The following is a 17,829-nucleotide window of genomic DNA, read 5'->3' on the forward strand; positions in this document are numbered from 1 at the left end:
ACACACACACATATATATATATATATATATATATATATATATACACACATATATATATATATGCACACACATATATATATGCACACATAAATATATATGCACACATAAATATATATGCACACATATATATATATGCACACATATATATATATACACATATATATACACATATATATATATATATATATATATATATATATATACATACACACACACACACATACATACATATATATAACGCATATGCAAAGTACTGTACATAAGTTATAGGCAGGTGTGGGAATAAATGCTGCAAACATAGGAAGGTTAGTAGTTAGTTTTTTGTTTTTTTTTTCTTTGTCTTTTTTTTGATCAATTTACAAAATGCAAGTGAACAAGCAAAAAAAAAAAAAAAAAAATCTGAAATAAATATTAGGTGTGATCACCCTCTGTCTTCAAGAGCGTATCAATTCTTCTCGGTACACCAGCACACAGTTTTGCAGGAAGTAGGCAGGGAGGTTGTGCTGAACATCTTGGCGAACTAACCACAAATCTTAGGCTAGTTTCACACATCCGTTTTTTTCGCCGGATTCGGCACACTCCAGCATGTGACCGTAGCTTGTTGCGCTGCCATTGTACTTTATACACTGTACTGGAGTGCGCCAAATCCGGCAAACCGGCGAAAAGCCGGATGTGTGAAACTAGCCTTACCTGGATGTAGACTTGTGCAAATCCTTCCATTGCATGTGACCATACAACCCCTTGAAGGGTACGTGACCACGGTCCGGAAGACACTGCATTCTGGACACAGTGTCACTCCTCTTCCGGAGACGCTCGTGGCCTCGGAGGGAGAACGCATTGTCCTTGCCCATGACCAGAATTCTGGGCGCTGCAGATACTCGCTGTGTCTCCCTCTGAGATCACGCTCATCTCCAGAAGTATAAATTAACATGCTACTGCTTGGAAAGCCGTGCCGCCTGTCAGTTTACTCTATCTCTAAAAGAAAAACAGTGGACATCGGATTTCTATAAATCCCATCCACTGTGCTTCTACCGTACAACGCAGGGTTTAGGATACAGAGAAAATACACCGATACTTGCGATGCCGAGCGCGATAGTCCCCGCCCCCGTCGCAGCTGCGATATCATTGTGATAGTTGCCGTAGCGAATATTATCGCTACGGCAGCTTCACATGCACTCACCTGCCGTGCGATGTCGCTCTGGCCGGCGAACCACCTCCTTACTAAGGGGGCGGGTCGTGCGGCGTCACACGGCAGGCGGCCAATAGGAGTGGAGGGGCGGAGATGAGGGGATGTAAACATCCCGCCCACCTCCTTCCTTCCGCATAGCCGACGGGAGCCGCGGTGACGCCAGTAGGAGATGTTCCTCGCTCCTGCGACTTCACACACAGCGATGTGTGCTGCCGCAGGAGCGAGGAACAACATCGGACTGTCGCGTCAGCGTAATTATGGAATTTGCCGGCGCTACACCGATGATACGATTACGATGATTTTGCGCTCGTTAATCGTATCATCTAGGATTTACACACTACGATGTCGAGAGCGATGCGGGAAGTGTGTCACTTTCGACATGACCCCACCGACATCACACCTGCGATGTCATAGTGTGCAAAGTACACCTAAGAGTTATGGCACTAATGGCTGAAAAAAATTAATGTGTCTAAAAAAATTACTTAAAGGGAATCTGTCACCAGGTTTTTGCTCCCTCATCTGAGGGGAACATAATGTAGAGACAGAGACCCTGATTCCAGCGATGTGTCACTTACTGAGCTGTTTGCCATCATTTTGATAAAATCATCAGATATTATATTAGTTATACAGAGCTCATGAATATGGTGGACTACCTGCAACAGGCCAAGTAGTCCTGTAATGATAATCTTCTACTGTTTAATCAGCGATTTTATCAAAACTACAATAAGCAGTCTAGTAAGTGACACATCGTTGGAATCGGGGTCTCTGCCTCTACGTTATACTGCTCTCAGATTAGGTGGCAAAAACCTGGTGACAGATTCCCTTTACTAAAAAGGCATACAAAATCTTTAAAAGATTAATTCTTATTTCTACAGTTCTTTGTGTATACACTACAGGACATAAATAAAAGATTATAATGGCAACTTCTATGTGTGATGACGAGGCAGAGTCTGAATAAAATGGAAATCCTCTGCAGAAGGATCATGGTCTGTATGGCCACGTGAAGAAAAGACTTGAAGAATTACAAAAATGGAAGAATAGGATGATAAAAACATAAATCCATTTTATTACCTGCAACAAATCACGGCTTTACAGGACAGAGCGAGGTCGAGGAAATACTGTCTGACTCCAAATGTCAGCGCATACTTCAGGGATTTGCCATCGATAATTAAAGCAAAATCATTCTCCTTCCTGAGCAAATCTCCAAGATTACTGCAGTGATGGCTCAAAAGTTCACGAGTTGTCTACAAGAGGAGAAAGAGGGTAAAGTGACACTGATTATATTAGCCGTGAGGCCTGGTATGACGCAGATTGCGACATTACAGTAGATATTTTCTTCAGTCTATCCAATAATTCTATAAAGGAAACTGTGGAAAAGAGAAGCGCAATAGGGTCTTATCCGAGTAATATATGGGGTGAAATAATGAATATCACTCACCCAGAGAGTTGTGAGAGTCACAACTACTATGCAGGCAACAAATCCCGGCCAAAGGCAGCAGCACCCAAATTGGCTGATAACAGAGAATGGTGAAGTAGGGCTTGCACGGCCGCGCCAGTGACCACTCTGACCATAGAGAGTTAATGTTCCTTTATTTCATCTTTAGGTCGACGCGTTTCTGGAGTCTCTGCTCCCTTCCTCAGGACACACAGGAAAAAAGTACATCAAATCTGCTAGACCATGAGGACTGCAGGATCTATATACATTCCGTCATGATGACGTCAGAACCCAACCTCTTTCAAAAAAATCGGCGGGAAAGACACATCAAAAAAAAAAAAACAAAAAAAAAAAACCACACATAACAATAAAAATGACACGATACAAGAAAATGAGCAAGAAAAACAATTACATATGATATCACCATATTATCTCATGAAATGAAATAAAATAAAGGTTTGGAATAAACAGATTAATAAATGTGTGGATTATTGTGTATTAGATAAAATACGGGAATAAAAACACTGCAACTTCAGTGCCGCTCTAAAGCGGTCTCGAACCCCTGGGAATATTTACTCCTTTCTCAAAGAGGTGGCACATCAAAGGGAGAAACCATGTCTCCACCCTAGGAGTCCTGAAAACACCCTTTGAAACCAAGTGTAGAAAGAAACACCTATAAATGTGTAGCTGTGTGGGAAGATACGTACAATTACTAGTGTTAACGTGACAATCCTGCGTAAGTCTCAACGTGAAATACCTAAGAAGGGGTGAAGAAAGTTCAGAGCGTGGGAAAAAAGAGAGTGCGCATGTCAGAAAAAGGTCCGGAGCTTGTTGAGACGAGGTGAAAAAAGTTCAAAGCGTGGGAAAAAAAGAGAGTGCGCATGTCAGAAAAAAAGGGGGTTCGGAGCAAGTCAGTCTTCCAAGCTCCATACAGAGAATAATCTGCCGGTTTCCGTAAAAAATTATTATTACAGACCCCGTAAAATAAAAACAGAAAACCAAAGAAGAATGTTGTGAAAAAAGGGGGAAAATATATATGTATTAAAAATGTATATATATATATATATCTAAAAACAATGTGCATAAATATGCAACTGACACAATGTATATATAAAAGTAGATAAAAATCAGTACTTTTAGGGAAAAACTAGGAACATATAACCGAAAATTAATGTACGTATAAAAAAGTTGATTATATGGGGTAAACTCTTTAAAAACGATATATGTACAGTTCAATATAATGTAATAAAAATGTGGTGATACTATGAGGCAGGAGGAGGGGGGGGGGTGGGGGAAATATTAATGCAGAAAAACACCCCAAAAAGCCCCAAAAAACGGGGGCACAAGGATTTTACATCCTTGTATTGATATCTCAATCTCATATATCAATCTATATAGGTGCATTAGTCGGGTGGAGTACTATCACCATCCCCGCATCCAAAAAAACACAAACTCTAACTTTAGTTACGATAGGAGGCTCATATTATACGGACACTGAATGAGACCAAAAAATAAGGAAAGAATGTGGAGTGGGTGAAGTGAAACATGTCCAAGGTGTGGGAAAAATTTATATAGTGCGCAGGGCAAAGAAAAGATATGTAACTAGCGTGTTACAAAAAAAGGCAAGGAACAATGTGGCAATGAACACATAGCCCCAAAACAACCAGGTAGAAACCACATAGATCCAAAAATGAATAAACACAACCAGGACCAGAAAATTCAAATTGCATGGTGCAATAAATAAGGGGAAACTGACAGTAATAATAAATAAGATCAATGTACACAGGTGGATACCGACACCTCAAAAAATTAATACCTCAAAAACATTGTATATAAACTATAAAAAATATAAAAAAATATATAAAATGATAAATATATATATAGAAATAATAATGAATAAAAAGAGCACCCTGATTGAAGATAATAAAACTTAATAATAATAAGACCAGACTAAAAGTATAAAACCAACAATAATTCTATACAGCGAGATATGATGTTTTAACCTTTCAAAAACAAATAAGACCAGAATAAAAGCATAAAACCAACAATAAATAAAGGATTGTCACGTTAACACTAGTAATTGTACGTATCTTCCCACACAGCTACACATTTATAGGTGTTTCTTTCTACACTTGGTTTCAAAGGGTGTTTTCAGGACTCCTAGGGTGGAGACATGGTTTCTCCCTTTGATGTGCCACCTCTTTGAGAAAGGAGTAAATATTCCCAGGGGTTCGAGACCGCTTTAGAGCGGCACTGAAGTTGCAGTGTTTTTATTCCCGTATTTTATCTAATACACAATAATCCACACATTTATTAATCTGTTTATTCCAAACCTTTATTTTATTTCATTTCATGAGATAATATGGTGATATTATCATATGTAATTGTTTTTCTTGCTCATTTTCTTGTATCGTGTCATTTTTATTGTTATGTGTGTTTTTTTTTTTTTGATGTGTCTTTCCCGCCGATTTTTTTGAAAGAGGTTGGGTTCTGACGTCATCATGACGGAATGTATATAGATCCTGCAGTCCTCATGGTCTAGCAGATTTGATGTACTTTTTTCCTGTGTGTCCTGAGGAAGGGAGCAGAGACTCCAGAAACGCGTCGACCTAAAGATGAAATAAAGGAACATTAACCCTCTATGGTCAGAGTGGTCACTGGCGCGGCCGTGCAAGCCCTACTTCACCATTCTCTGTTATCCAATAATTATAAACATTAATGGGCTATGTCCCCCTCTACAAGGCAATAGACATAATATAAAATACAGCATCGACCCAGAGCGACTGCCTGCCCACCTCTTACCGCTTGCCCCCCCCGAGCTCCTTTGACTATATCGGTGATCTTTAAGGTGGTAATAATCGGTTATCAAGTAATGGCTCATAGTTAGGATATGCCACCACTCTATGCTCGGTGATGGTCTGACCTTAGACCCCGACCGAACCAAAGAATGAATAAGACATGACAAGGATTTAGGACAGCAGCTACCTTATATTGTGATCTCCAGCCACCCACCTGTGCAGAAAACTGCCCTGCTTACAATATTGGGGCTCTGCTACAGCCCCCCGTTCATAGCAAGCTGACTGGGGTCTGCAGCATAGGAGAAGATTGGGAAGTGGTCACACTGGTGAGTTAGAGTTATGACTCCATTATTCCCACGATTGCTGGTGGTGATCTCCACGTCCCGGTAATAGCCCCTTATGAGAAGTGATCACTTTACAATGCCCGCAGCTGTCCCTACTTAGACAGGCTACTGCGCTTTCCTGTTTACAGCGAGGAGCAAACCGCATACAGATTGCTTTCTCGTATTTCTTAAAAAAAAATTGAACTGTTTAGTGTCAAACTCAAGTGCTGTTATGAGAAGTGTGTGTTTGTGTTTGGTAACGCGCCTTTCACATAATCATTTCTGACTTAGTCCTTGAGAAGCCGGCAGCCAATCTCTACAAATCACAAACATGGTACAAGACAAAATGGAAATGGAAAAGGAGTCTGCACGCCGGGCACAGCTCAGTCTGTGTGCAGAGGAAAGGGATCTAAAAGTCATTTAACCTTGCGTTCAGTTGCTAAAAGAGATAGAGAGAAACATACACAAATCCAATTCTATACACCTAGGGGCTTACTGGTAGAAGTCGGTACCAAGTGTATAGATCGATGCATTTCACATACAGTATGGATATAGGCTCCTCAATGGGGTTATCTGCACCGTCCAGAGTTGCTCATTTCTGTATGGGAAGTGATTGGTGTCGATGATCTAAAGAGCCCACCGACCTACCAAGATGTGTGCAAGATTCCTGCTGGAAGTTCTGCTGTCTCAGCAGGTCGTGGGATCTTAACTTCCGAAGAAGGGAGTGGCCCTGAACGCTGGATAATCCCTTTAATAAGTTTTGTATCTTCTTAAATACTTTGGATTAGATTATTGTTGGCTGACCTTAGTGATTTTGGAGAGACTGACCATGTGTATGCAGTGTGTAAAGTTGAGTGTGGACTGTCCACTGATGGCAGATGTGGGAAAGAAGGTCATGAATGATGAATTTTCACATCATTCATACTTTTATTCGTAAGCCACTGACGGGTGTCAGAAAGCGGCTCATTCTTCTCTTCCTATTAAGAGCACGAGAACAAACTGAGCGTGTGTGTATTGGAAGGTATAGATATGGTACGGGTAATGGTCAGCATAAGTAGTATCAAGACAATCATTGAATCTAGATCGAGAGGTAATTATTCCCCTATATTCTGCCCTGGCCAGACCCCACCTGGAATGCTGTGTAGAGTTCTGGGCGCCCCAATTCAAGAAAGACACCGATATCTTAGAGCAAGTCCAGTGAAGAGCAACCAAGATGGTAGAACGTCTGCAAACCATGTCATATGAAGAACGGCTAACAGAACTAGGGATTTTTAGTTTGAGAAAGAAAAAAAAAAAGCTGAGAGACTTAATAGCGGTCTACAAATATATGAAATGTTGTCACAGTGCATAGGGAACCACCCTATTCTGATTAGCACAAGGAAGTACAAGAAGCAATGGGATGAAACTTAAAGGAAGGTTCAGATTAAACATTAGGAAAAACTATCTGACCGTCAGGGAGGTCAGGGAGTGGAACAGGCTACCACGGGAAGTAGAGAGCTCTCCATCAATGGAAATCTTCAAGCGGAAACTGGATAAAGATATAGCTTGGTTGATTTAGGAAAACCTGCACTCGCAGGGGGTTGGACCCGATGGCCCTTGAGGTCCCTTCCAACTCTACCATTCTATGATTCTATGAAGATGAAATAGCCTAGTGATGGAAGCTGAAAAGAATATAAAGAGATGTGGCGGTGATCCTGAGGAAGAAGTTGGAGACAAACGGGTAGATCAACAAACCACTGTGTTAATCATTACCGCATGGTCTGAACATCCATTGAGCAGTGCATGAATCTAGCACATCCATTCCTTATCCAATAGCCTAGTAATAATACAATCAATCCTAACATATCCAAAAAATAAAATTCAAGCTCAGCACACAGCTTCCTCCAGGGGGATCTCTCATATTGAATATGCTGGATTTGTGCCTTATCATCAGCCACGTACCACTGCTATGGATCATGAGAGGTCACAACATAATACAGATTCATCGCTTATTTCAGTTGAAAGAGACATGTAAGCGCCAGATAAATGGCAGAATTCAAAGACTGCGCTTTAAAAAAAAACAAAAAAAAAAATAAAAAAACCCCCACAAAACATTATGTGGTTACCCAGAAAACTTTACTTACATCCAGCGATCCCTCATTTATGACAATCAGGCCCATGTTCTTGGTCAGCAGTCGGCACGAATGACCTGGTGAAAAATAAAAAAAGCAAGTTTAAGTCTGTCATCTTTGAAGTAACAGAAATATATACTACAAATGGCTTTTTCCCCCCCCCTAAAATCAATGAAATCCATGAAAGGAACCTCATATAATATCCTGGGTGTAATAAGTAAGGATTGTATTTTAATAATGAAAATAGCGCAAGATCTCAACATAGAAAAGGAAGTAATGAAAACCAAGTGAAATACATGTTAGGCTCTTAATGATTCCATATTAATAAAAACATAAAAGTTAAGTGTCATTATAGATTTTAAAGTATTTCTCTCATCTATCCACAAGACAGTTAATATCCGCACTGATCGCTGGAGATCCCACCTGCACCGGTCGGCAGAACGGGGAATTTGTGTCCTTGTTACTAAATGGAGCGGCAGGTTGGCCACCAGATCATCACATCATTTTTTCTTTATGGGGCTGCCAGAAAGCCAAGTGCTGCGCTAAGCTGCCTCAAAGGGAACGAATAGAGGGGTGGTCGCACATGTGCAATGTGCTCCAGCCTAACAGGGATAAAAGTGACCATTCTGCCAAACTGTGCTGTTCCCAGCAGTCGGATTCTCATTTTTCCTTCGGATATTGGTTTTTATACAACAAACACCATTAAGGGTATGTTTACACTACTATATTTTCCGGCATTCCAAAATGTCCATTTTTCAATTAGAAGACGCTTGTTTCCTAAAATACTTTAGCAACTTTTTTTTTTCCGCAACATTTCTATTTTAGAGGCAATATTTTCAATATTTTCTTTATTTTTTTGAGGATATTGTTTTTGAAAATCGTTAAGCAATGAATTAAGGCCCTGTGAGCACTTGCCGTTTTTTGCCGCGGATTTCCTGCATGTTTCGCTGCAGAAAATGTTCATAACATCTCTGCAGTGACTCACCAGCAAATCCTATGGGAAAAAAAAATGCTGTGCGGACTGGGCGGATTTTGACAGCTGCATGTTTTGCTGCGGGATTCCCGAAGCAAAAACAATTGCATATCACTTTTCCGCACGTAGCTGCGGGATTTCACTCCATTGACTGTAATGTAATCGTGAAATCCCGAAGGGAATAACGCAGGCAGGAAATTCTGTACGGTTCATTGCGTTTTCCTGCGGTATATCGTGTTTTCGGGACATAATGTTCATCACTGCCTGTGTTTTGCAAGGAAGTGATGTCATTATGACAGGAAGAGGAAGCCATGAGAGTAAACACACAAACATATCAGACACAGACATATAGTAAACACACATATCGCACTCACACACAGACAAATAGAATACACATAGAAATCAAATGTAAATATAAAAAAAAACAAAACAAAAACACGGGCTCCTCTGTATTTTTACCGTCCAGCCGGGTAAGCACAGAGCGGCGGCCCGATATTCTCAGGCTGGGGAGGGCGAGGGCCAGGGTTAATGCCCCCCTCCCCTTGCAGCCGAGAATATCAGCCCACTGCTGCCCCGGGACTGTCGCATCCATTATGCGACAGTCCCGGAGTGTCCCCAGCTCTTCCAGATTGCTGTGATGCGGTGGCAATCCAGGTAATAAGGAGTTAAATGGCAGTGGATCGCTGCCATTTAAGTCCATGCTTAATCATGGCAGCATCTATGAGACAGCTTTCATGATTAACCCGTAAGTAAAGTGAATAAATACACACCGAAAAATCCTTTATTTTAAATAAAAAACAAAAAAGCCCCCTCTTTCACCCCTTTATTAACCCCTCCCAACATACAGTTCCGGCGTAATCCACACAGGTCCCACAACGCTTGCATCCAGCCGCGACTGACACACTGTACAGAATGCAGCCTCATAACGAGGATGCAGGGGTAACCATAGGTCATTTCTCACGGTCGGTAATGTGAACACACTACCGACCGTGAGAACTGCAGTGTCCTCACAGGGGCTCTATTGATTGATTGATAGAGGACAGATCAATCTATTGATTATCTATCCATCTATCTATCCATTTCTCTATCTATCTATATCAGAAGGAAATGACTTTTTTTTTTCCTCAAAGTGCTTTATTGCATTAAAACACATGTACCAACCCGCGGAAAAACGGCACCGAAACCGCACCAAGACGCAATAAAACGCATGCGGATTTCGGTGCGGGTTTTTTGGGGTTTTTTTTTCCGCGGGTTCAGTAATCTTTCAGTGCCTGCGTCACTTTCTTGAGAAAATCCCTTTTTCCAGTGCACACAGGGCCTAAAACACTTTTAGTGGCAAAAACTCTTACAAAACACTCAAAAGACAACCAGGCATATTTTTGAGACCTTTCCATTGACTTTTAGTGAAAAACGCCTGAAGAATGGACATGACGTTTCGCATTTTTGAAAGCCTAAAGAATATAAAAGCTGCTCGAAAGACTGAAGATACGAAAAGGCAGTCACTTTTCCATAATTAAAATGGAAGATTCTTTTAAGAGTTTTCTAAGAGCTATTTTCAGGGTTTGTATGAGTGGAGCTACTCAAATAACGACAAGAAAGCGCAGCATGAAAATGCATTAAGTCTTCTTGTAGAACAAGTGTTTGGAAATGGAGTGTCTGTTTTCATTTCTTAATTTAAGCCTTGTGGCAACACCCATTAATATTGACTGCTATATCCAATAGATGGCACAAGTGTTTCAGTGTTTTTTTTTCTTTGAAGAAGCTATTTACATATTTAAATTCCAACAGGGGCATCGCATGGCCTATAAGTTTTATTATGTTGACTTGGCACTCTCCACGAAAAAAAGAAACATGAACCCTTGTACTTGCTGTCAGATGCCTCTCATCCTGGCAAATTAAACCTTCTGCTTTGTGCTGATGAGGGGCATACACCCCAAACATGTGTCTGCACATGCAGGGTCAGGTTTGGCTTCTATTCGTAATTCAAGTGACAAGGGTCGATTATTGACTTTTAAGATTTCCACTAGGGGTCTTTTCTTTGTCATCTCTAAAGGGGCTACTTTCATATACGTAGAACACTAAAAGCTTGATCGAACACTTTAAAAAGGTTATAAGCACTACACCAAAACCTGCAGAACTCTGTGAATGGAGGAGATACAGACAACTAAGTAACCTTCTAATAAAACGTATTTCCACAAATCACCTTTAAGGTTCTTTCGCAAGGTATGGGGCATTCTATATTATAGTGAATGATTAGTTAGAGAAATATTTCTCCACCCTTTGGTTTTACCTTTTTGACATAAAACAGATTTACCCACTAAATAGCCATACCATAATATAACCTTGTTATTATTGGAAAAACGCCTTTTCTGCACTTTGCTTCAGTCTTGCAGTCTCCGCTACAGATTCTTACCCTATTCACATCAGTTATTACAGCGCATTCATAAAGGACAAAGGATACCTACAATTTTACAGCCTATGGTATATACTCTTGATTAAATGAGCTGGTTTTCCTTAAAAGGGTAGTTAGTATCTTTAACTCCTATAACATCTTTAAAAATAACAGTATATCGATAAGAAATGTCAACATTTAGTGATTGGCGAGTGTCTCACATCTGGGATCCCCACAACCCTGAGAACAAAAAGGGGGTTATTTGGGGCTACAGCCCCTTGCCTGTATTCTAACCATCCATGGGTTTGGGTCCCACAGGTTGGACCAATCATAAAGGGAAAAAGTACCCTTGCCATAACCTAACCACTTTATAACTCTTAAAATGTATATTCTATACAGCAGAATTTTTTTTTGTTTGCTTGTAGTATCAGTGGTTATCTCCCCATAAACATGCAAGCGAATTACACATATCAGTATGTCGATATCCACATGGAAGTCATATCATTCTGTTGTCAGACACCTCTGTCAGAAAACAAAGGGGGAATTTATCTTCCCCTCTACACCAGAAAGCATGCATCAAAGTCTCAAAATTTGTTGTGGTATTGGTGTGAAATGTTGTGACTTTTTGCCCGGAAAGTGAGAAAGGTTTCGCAAAAGAGCAAGGCCCATTGCGGCATGACACATCTACTCTAATGTATGCTGAAATATGGCAGACACTGTAGCTAAGCTTAGACCAGTTCACGGCTGACATCTCATATCCTGGCACACGAACAGCCCAAGGATGTGACAAACTCAAATAAGCAGAGTGTGCCATGTAAACAAAATTTGGTGCCCCTAACTCAAATGAGTGATTGGCATTTTATCTGACAGTCTTGAATCTGTCTTGATAAATTCTTCTCAAGAAGTCAACATTAGTGATGGGCGAACATGCTCACCACTGCTCGTTACTCACGCCAGCATGTGAGTTTGAAAGTGCTTGTGTGGCGCCCTGTGTGAGTCGCCGCAAAGAATATCCGCATGTGTATTTCAATATGTATAACAGGCATTGCCAGGTTTAATGAGATTTGTTTTTCTCTGCTGTGCACTACATACAATCATTTGCCTAGACTCCCTTACTGGGGTTGTTCACCTGAGCGGATAAGGCTTCTGTGTGCACCCTAGAAGGAGAGGGGGAGGGCTTAATGTGAGGTAAAATCAGTTGGTGTCAGGGTGAGGGTGTGAGAGGAGTGTAATATGGAGACAGTCCTGGCCTGAGGCAACGTTTGAAACATTTGGAGGGGTGGGCTGCAAATTTGCAGGGTATCAGTCCCTAGGCTACCTAGACTTTCAGGTTGAGTGGCAAGCTGAGAGACTGCTTTTAGCCTGTTTATAAGGAGCAGTAAATTTGCCTAGGAGCTCAGCGACGTCGTTGAATGCGGAAAAGTCTACAAATAAACAGTAAGCTTTCTAATAGTATTTGAGTTGCCTGCTCGCTGGAAAGGAATAAAGGATCCTGAGCTTTCCTGTCTTGAAAACCCAATAATTTAAAGATACGCAGGAGGATTACACTGCCACACAGCAGAGAAACCGAACTCTCATTAGGGCAGGTCAGACGACCATCAGTATATGATGTATGGAAGGTTCCGGACTGTTCTCTGCAGAGCTTCAGTAAAGGTAAAAAGCTCCATTTCCTGTCTCTGGCTGATTATTCTTTACTGCACCATCCTTACCTCAATTTACCCAGGAAAAAGCCCTAGTTTGGGGGGGGCACGAGGGGACAACCCTCTGGCACTGCACATCACCACCTAACTCCTGGGGTCCTTCAGCAGTGCCCGGCCACACCAAAGCTGAACATCCCAACTGGCATCACGAACTGCTTGTTTATTTTTCTCTCCCTTTTTATATATTATTTTTAATCTCCATCACAAAGTCTGTTGCATGCGCCCGATATGGTTACGTCACCACTCGGACGGCGTGATCCACTACTATGGCATCAGAGGCCTACTGGGGGCGGCACACTTAAGTTTCTCATTGACTTATATTATGCTCAGTACTTGAGTCCGGTGCAACTCAATGCTTGATCAAGTAATGAGCAGTGGCACGCACGCTAGCCCATCACTAGTCACCATATTAAAATTTAACCTATCAAATCAATTTCCCCTTATAACCCCATACAAATTCGAATGACCGATCCTTCCCCAATTAATAGGTTTGGCCAATATTTATCTATTGTGTAATCATTTGAAGCAAGACCCAGCTAGGTCATACTGGATAAATATACTACAGTTCAAACGTTTGGGGTCACCCAGACAATTTTGTCTTTTCCATGAAAAATCATACTTTTATTTATCAAATGAGTTGCATAATGAATAGAAAATATAGTCCAGACATTGACGAGGTTAAAAATAAGGATTTTTACTTGAAATAATATTTTTTTCCTTCAAACTTTGCTTTGGTCACACAATGCTCCTTTGCAGCAATTACAGCTTTGCAGATCTTTGGCATTCTAGCTGTTAATTTGCGGAGGTAATCTGGAGATATTTCACCCCATGCTTCCCACCCTCCCCACAAGCTGGATTGGCTTGATGGGCACTTTTTGCGTACCATACGGTCAAGCTGCTTCCATAACAGCTCAATAGGGTTGAGATCTGGTGACTGGGCTGGCCACTCCATTACAGATAGAATACCAGCTGCCTGCTTCTTCCCTAAATAGTTCATGCATAATTTGGAGGTGTGCTTTGGGTCATTGTCCTGTTGTAGTATGAAATTGGCTCCAATCAAGCGCTGTCCACAGGGTATGGCATGGCGTTGCAAAATGGAGTGATAGCCTTCCTTATTCAAAATCCCTTTTACCTTGTACAAATTTCCCACTTTACCAGCACCAAAGCAACCCCAGACCATCATATTACCACCACCATGCTTGACAGATGGCGTCAGGCACTCTTCCAGCATCTTCTCAGTTGTTCTGCATCTCACAAATGTTCTTCTGTGTGATCCAAACACCTTAAACCTTGATTTGTCTGTCCATAACACTTTTTTGCAATCTTCTCTTCCTCTGTCCAATGTCTGTTCTTTTGCCCATATTAATCTTTTCCTTTTATTAGCCAGTCTCAGATCTGGCTTTTTCTTTGCCACTCTGCACTGAAGGCCAACATCCGCAGTCTCCTCTTCACTGTAGACGTTGACACTGGCGTTTTGCAGGTACTATTTAATGAATCTGGCAGTTGAGGACCTGTGAGGCGTCGATTTCTCAAACTAGAGACTCTAATGTACTTGTCTTGTTGCTCAGTTATGCAGCGCGGCCACCCACTTCTCTTTCTACTCTGGTTAGAGCCCATTTGTGCTCTCCTCTGAAGGTAGTAGTACACACCGTTGTAGGAAATCTTCAGTTTCTTGGTAATTTCTTGCATGGAATATCCTTCATTTCTAAGAACAAGAATAGACTGTCGAGTTTCACATGAAAGTTCACTTTTTCTGGCCATTTTAACAGTTTAATGGAACCAACAAATGTAATGCTCCAAATTCTCAACTAGTTCAAAGGAAGATCAGTTTTATAACTTCTCTAATCAGCAAAACTGTTTTCAGCTGTGCTAACATACTTGCACAAGGGTTTTCAATGGAGTTCTAAACATCCATTAGCCTTCTAACACAGTTAGCAAACACAATGTACCATTAGAACACTGGAGTGGTGGTTGCTGGAAATGGGCCTCTATACACCTATATAGATATTGCATTAAAAAACAGAAGCTAGAATAGTGATTAACCATATAAACAACGTATAGAGTGTATTTCTGTTTAATTTAATGTTAGCTTCATTGAAAAAAAATGTGCTTCTCTTTCAATATTAAGGAAATATCTAAGTGAAATCAAAATGAGGGAGCCAGCACGATTTCTAAACTGTACTCATTAATAATGGAGATTTTTGGCAAAACATTGCAATATTTTGAGCACCCTATTTTGGTCGTTCTAGCGGTCTGATTTTGGCAAGTGGTGACTGTTCACACTCAACCATCAGCCCTGTCCACAGGCTATTTAATCTAAGCAGCACTTGCCTGGGTCTGTCCCGTCCACAGCTGTGATTTAGTCACAGGTACGGGAATGTAAAGCATCAGGTAAGTGCTGTTTTAAATAGTTCTGCTTTTAAATGTGTGAGGCCGGAGGGCACCCTTCAGATAAAATAAAATATTAGTGTAGGACTGCCCCTTGAGATTTGCCGTGACGTGGCGGGGTATCTCAAAATATTGCAATGTTTTGCCAAAAATCTCCATTATTAATAAGTACAGTTTAGAAATGGTGCTGGCTCCCTCATTTTGAAATATCTAAGTGACCCTAAACTTTTGCACTGTAGTGTAGGTGGTGAGGAGGGTCAGTGGTGTTTTGGCCATAACTGCTACGCAGTTTGCGGTTCAAGTCCCGGTCATATAGGCTGTAACATTAGGAATGCAGCCAGGCCCCCAAAGCGCTGTGGCCATGAATATGATCGTAGACAGGAGAACGTTACATAGACAGTCGCTAATGTGATGAAGGCGTTTCTTTGGGCAGCAGCAGGGATGACAGGTCTACCGCTCAGGTTTGGAGTTATGACACCACAAACTGCAGAAAGTCAACTTTTATTTGTGTCCAGGAGAGGGAACATTTGGCTGAATATATCACTTTTCTACCATTCCAGTAACCACGGAGGTTCAGTTCTTTGTAAGCTCCCAGCACTTCTAAAGCAAAACTGGAACAAGCCATCTGACATGAGACTTCGATGATTTCTTACCCTTTCCCAGCCTTGCTTTTCAGGCGTTACATTAACGGCACAGCAGAAACCAGATCTATCCTACATGTATCACAGTGAGAAGGAAAGGGCTTCCATCCAAGCTGTGCTCTCCAGGATACACGAGCGGGGCCTGCGCGGCACCACCTTGTCCTTTACACATGATACACGTCTATTGTAGAGTCAGCAGTGACAAAGCCGTGCCACAATGAGAGTCACAGGCTGGGATCAGCAATTTCCAGAATTACTAATACCAGACGACTTCTCTTTAAATATTCACAGGAACATAAATGTCAAAAGTGGACGTCTGGATCCTTCTCGGTATCGCTGAGGTTTTGATCTACAATCCTGCAGCTTATTGTAAAACTTATTTTAAGAGCTATTCTGGCCTGCCGCTAAACACAGAAGAACGGAAGACAACGACATTGTAACGCCCAGGCTGGAAGGGCTGAGCAGCAATACTAAACAGGTCTGCTGCTCACAAAGTGTCACCTCCAAAAAGCTATTTACCTGTAGATATAGTGGTATTCTGCAGGTAAATAGCATTTCAACCAAGTAGGGGACAACTGCTTTTAGATTTAAAGGCTTCTTTGTAGATTTAGAGGATGTGGCCATTCTCAAGTTTCCAAAAAAATCATTAAAGACTCCTATCCCATATGATACAAAATCAATAAATTATCCCAATGTGCTGCAGAAAACCCCGCACAGGCTGCAATCTACAGCACAACGATCAGGAGGATAGACAGATATGTGGCCCAAACGTGTCCACACAATAGAGGTTACTATATTTTTTTCAAAGCACATCATCTTCCATCCACTCATCTGGTCATAGGTCGAGGCAAGAGGATTGGTGAGGAAGGACCAAGTATGATGGACCATGTCGTCCACTCATGGAAACTGGGCATCAAGAACGGGATAAGTGCGCACTATGTAAACCGGGCATCAAGAACGGGGTAAGTGTGCGCAATGGAAACCGGGCATCAGGAAAGGGAGAAGCGTATGTACCACCCCGCGCTCGGCTGCAGCCGAGCCGCTCGGACCCGGGGTCACTTCGCTCTGAAAGGGGATGCTGGTGCTTTTGGTGGGGGTTAGGTAGGTGCACGGCCGGAGCCGCGCTTGAGTTCGTGACGCCACCCACGGGATGTGGTGAAGGTAGACACCACCGCTGCAGTTACGGGGCACCCGGGGGAGATGTTTATGCAGCAAGTTGTTAACCCCACCGTGGGCAGGGATGGTGGCCCCGGGACCCGTTGGGGGTAGCTGGGCGGTACGCGGCCGGATGGCACTGTTGTACTCGCTGTTATTGACACACACAAGTCTCTGGTAAACCAAGTTGATGGTGGTCGGTGCCCGCAGCCAGCTGCGTCTGGTCCCCCACCCGGTTCAGTGGTCTTGGCCTTTCTCCTGCACCGTGTTGTGTAACTGTGGACTGCCTGCGCTTCAGCGATGGGAGTCCGCTCCCCGGCTTTGAGTATGTCAGGAGAGCCCTTTTGCCCGCAGACTCTGGCCCGTGGGATCTCTCTGCCTGTGCGGTGGCTTTCTATCCCCCTCGATGAACTGTCGTCTTCAGTCGGGACTTGGGTGGGAAAGGACCTATAGTCCAGACCGCAATCAGTTAATTAACTCGGTCCAGTGGATTCTGGACCTTGTTTCAGGGTCTGAGTACCCCCCTGTGTGGTCCGGTTTCTGAGTCGGTTCCCCGGGTTGGTACCGGCGGGCCACTACCCTGTCCCGGTCCACCACGGTTCCACTGAGCCGTCTTCCCGGCTCCTGCAGGCTAAGGCCACAGTTTGCCTCCTAGCCAAAGGTGCCCAGGCTCCAACCCCGGCACCTGTCAGACTCCTTCACTCCTCACTCACTACTCAAACTG

The 17,829-nt window shown here is 42.3% G+C and overlaps 1 protein-coding gene across 5 annotated transcripts in view; it reads right to left on the reverse strand.

Annotated features, from left to right (window-relative positions):
* Positions 1-17,829, reverse strand: part of ATP8A1 (ATPase phospholipid transporting 8A1) — a 324,895-nt gene that overhangs the window by 65,058 nt on the left and 242,008 nt on the right. For all 5 annotated transcript variants that reach the window (XM_075347005.1, XM_075347007.1, XM_075347004.1 and 2 more), the window contains 2 exons: positions 7,869-7,933; positions 2,261-2,433 (listed from right to left, as the gene is read on the reverse strand). In XM_075347005.1, the coding sequence (XP_075203120.1) occupies positions 2,261-2,433; positions 7,869-7,933 (238 nt within the window). The remainder of the gene's footprint in view (positions 1-2,260; positions 2,434-7,868; positions 7,934-17,829) is intronic.

This window comes from Anomaloglossus baeobatrachus, chromosome 1 (genome assembly GCF_048569485.1).
Source record: "Anomaloglossus baeobatrachus isolate aAnoBae1 chromosome 1, aAnoBae1.hap1, whole genome shotgun sequence".
Taxonomy (NCBI): Eukaryota; Metazoa; Chordata; class Amphibia; order Anura; family Aromobatidae; genus Anomaloglossus; species Anomaloglossus baeobatrachus.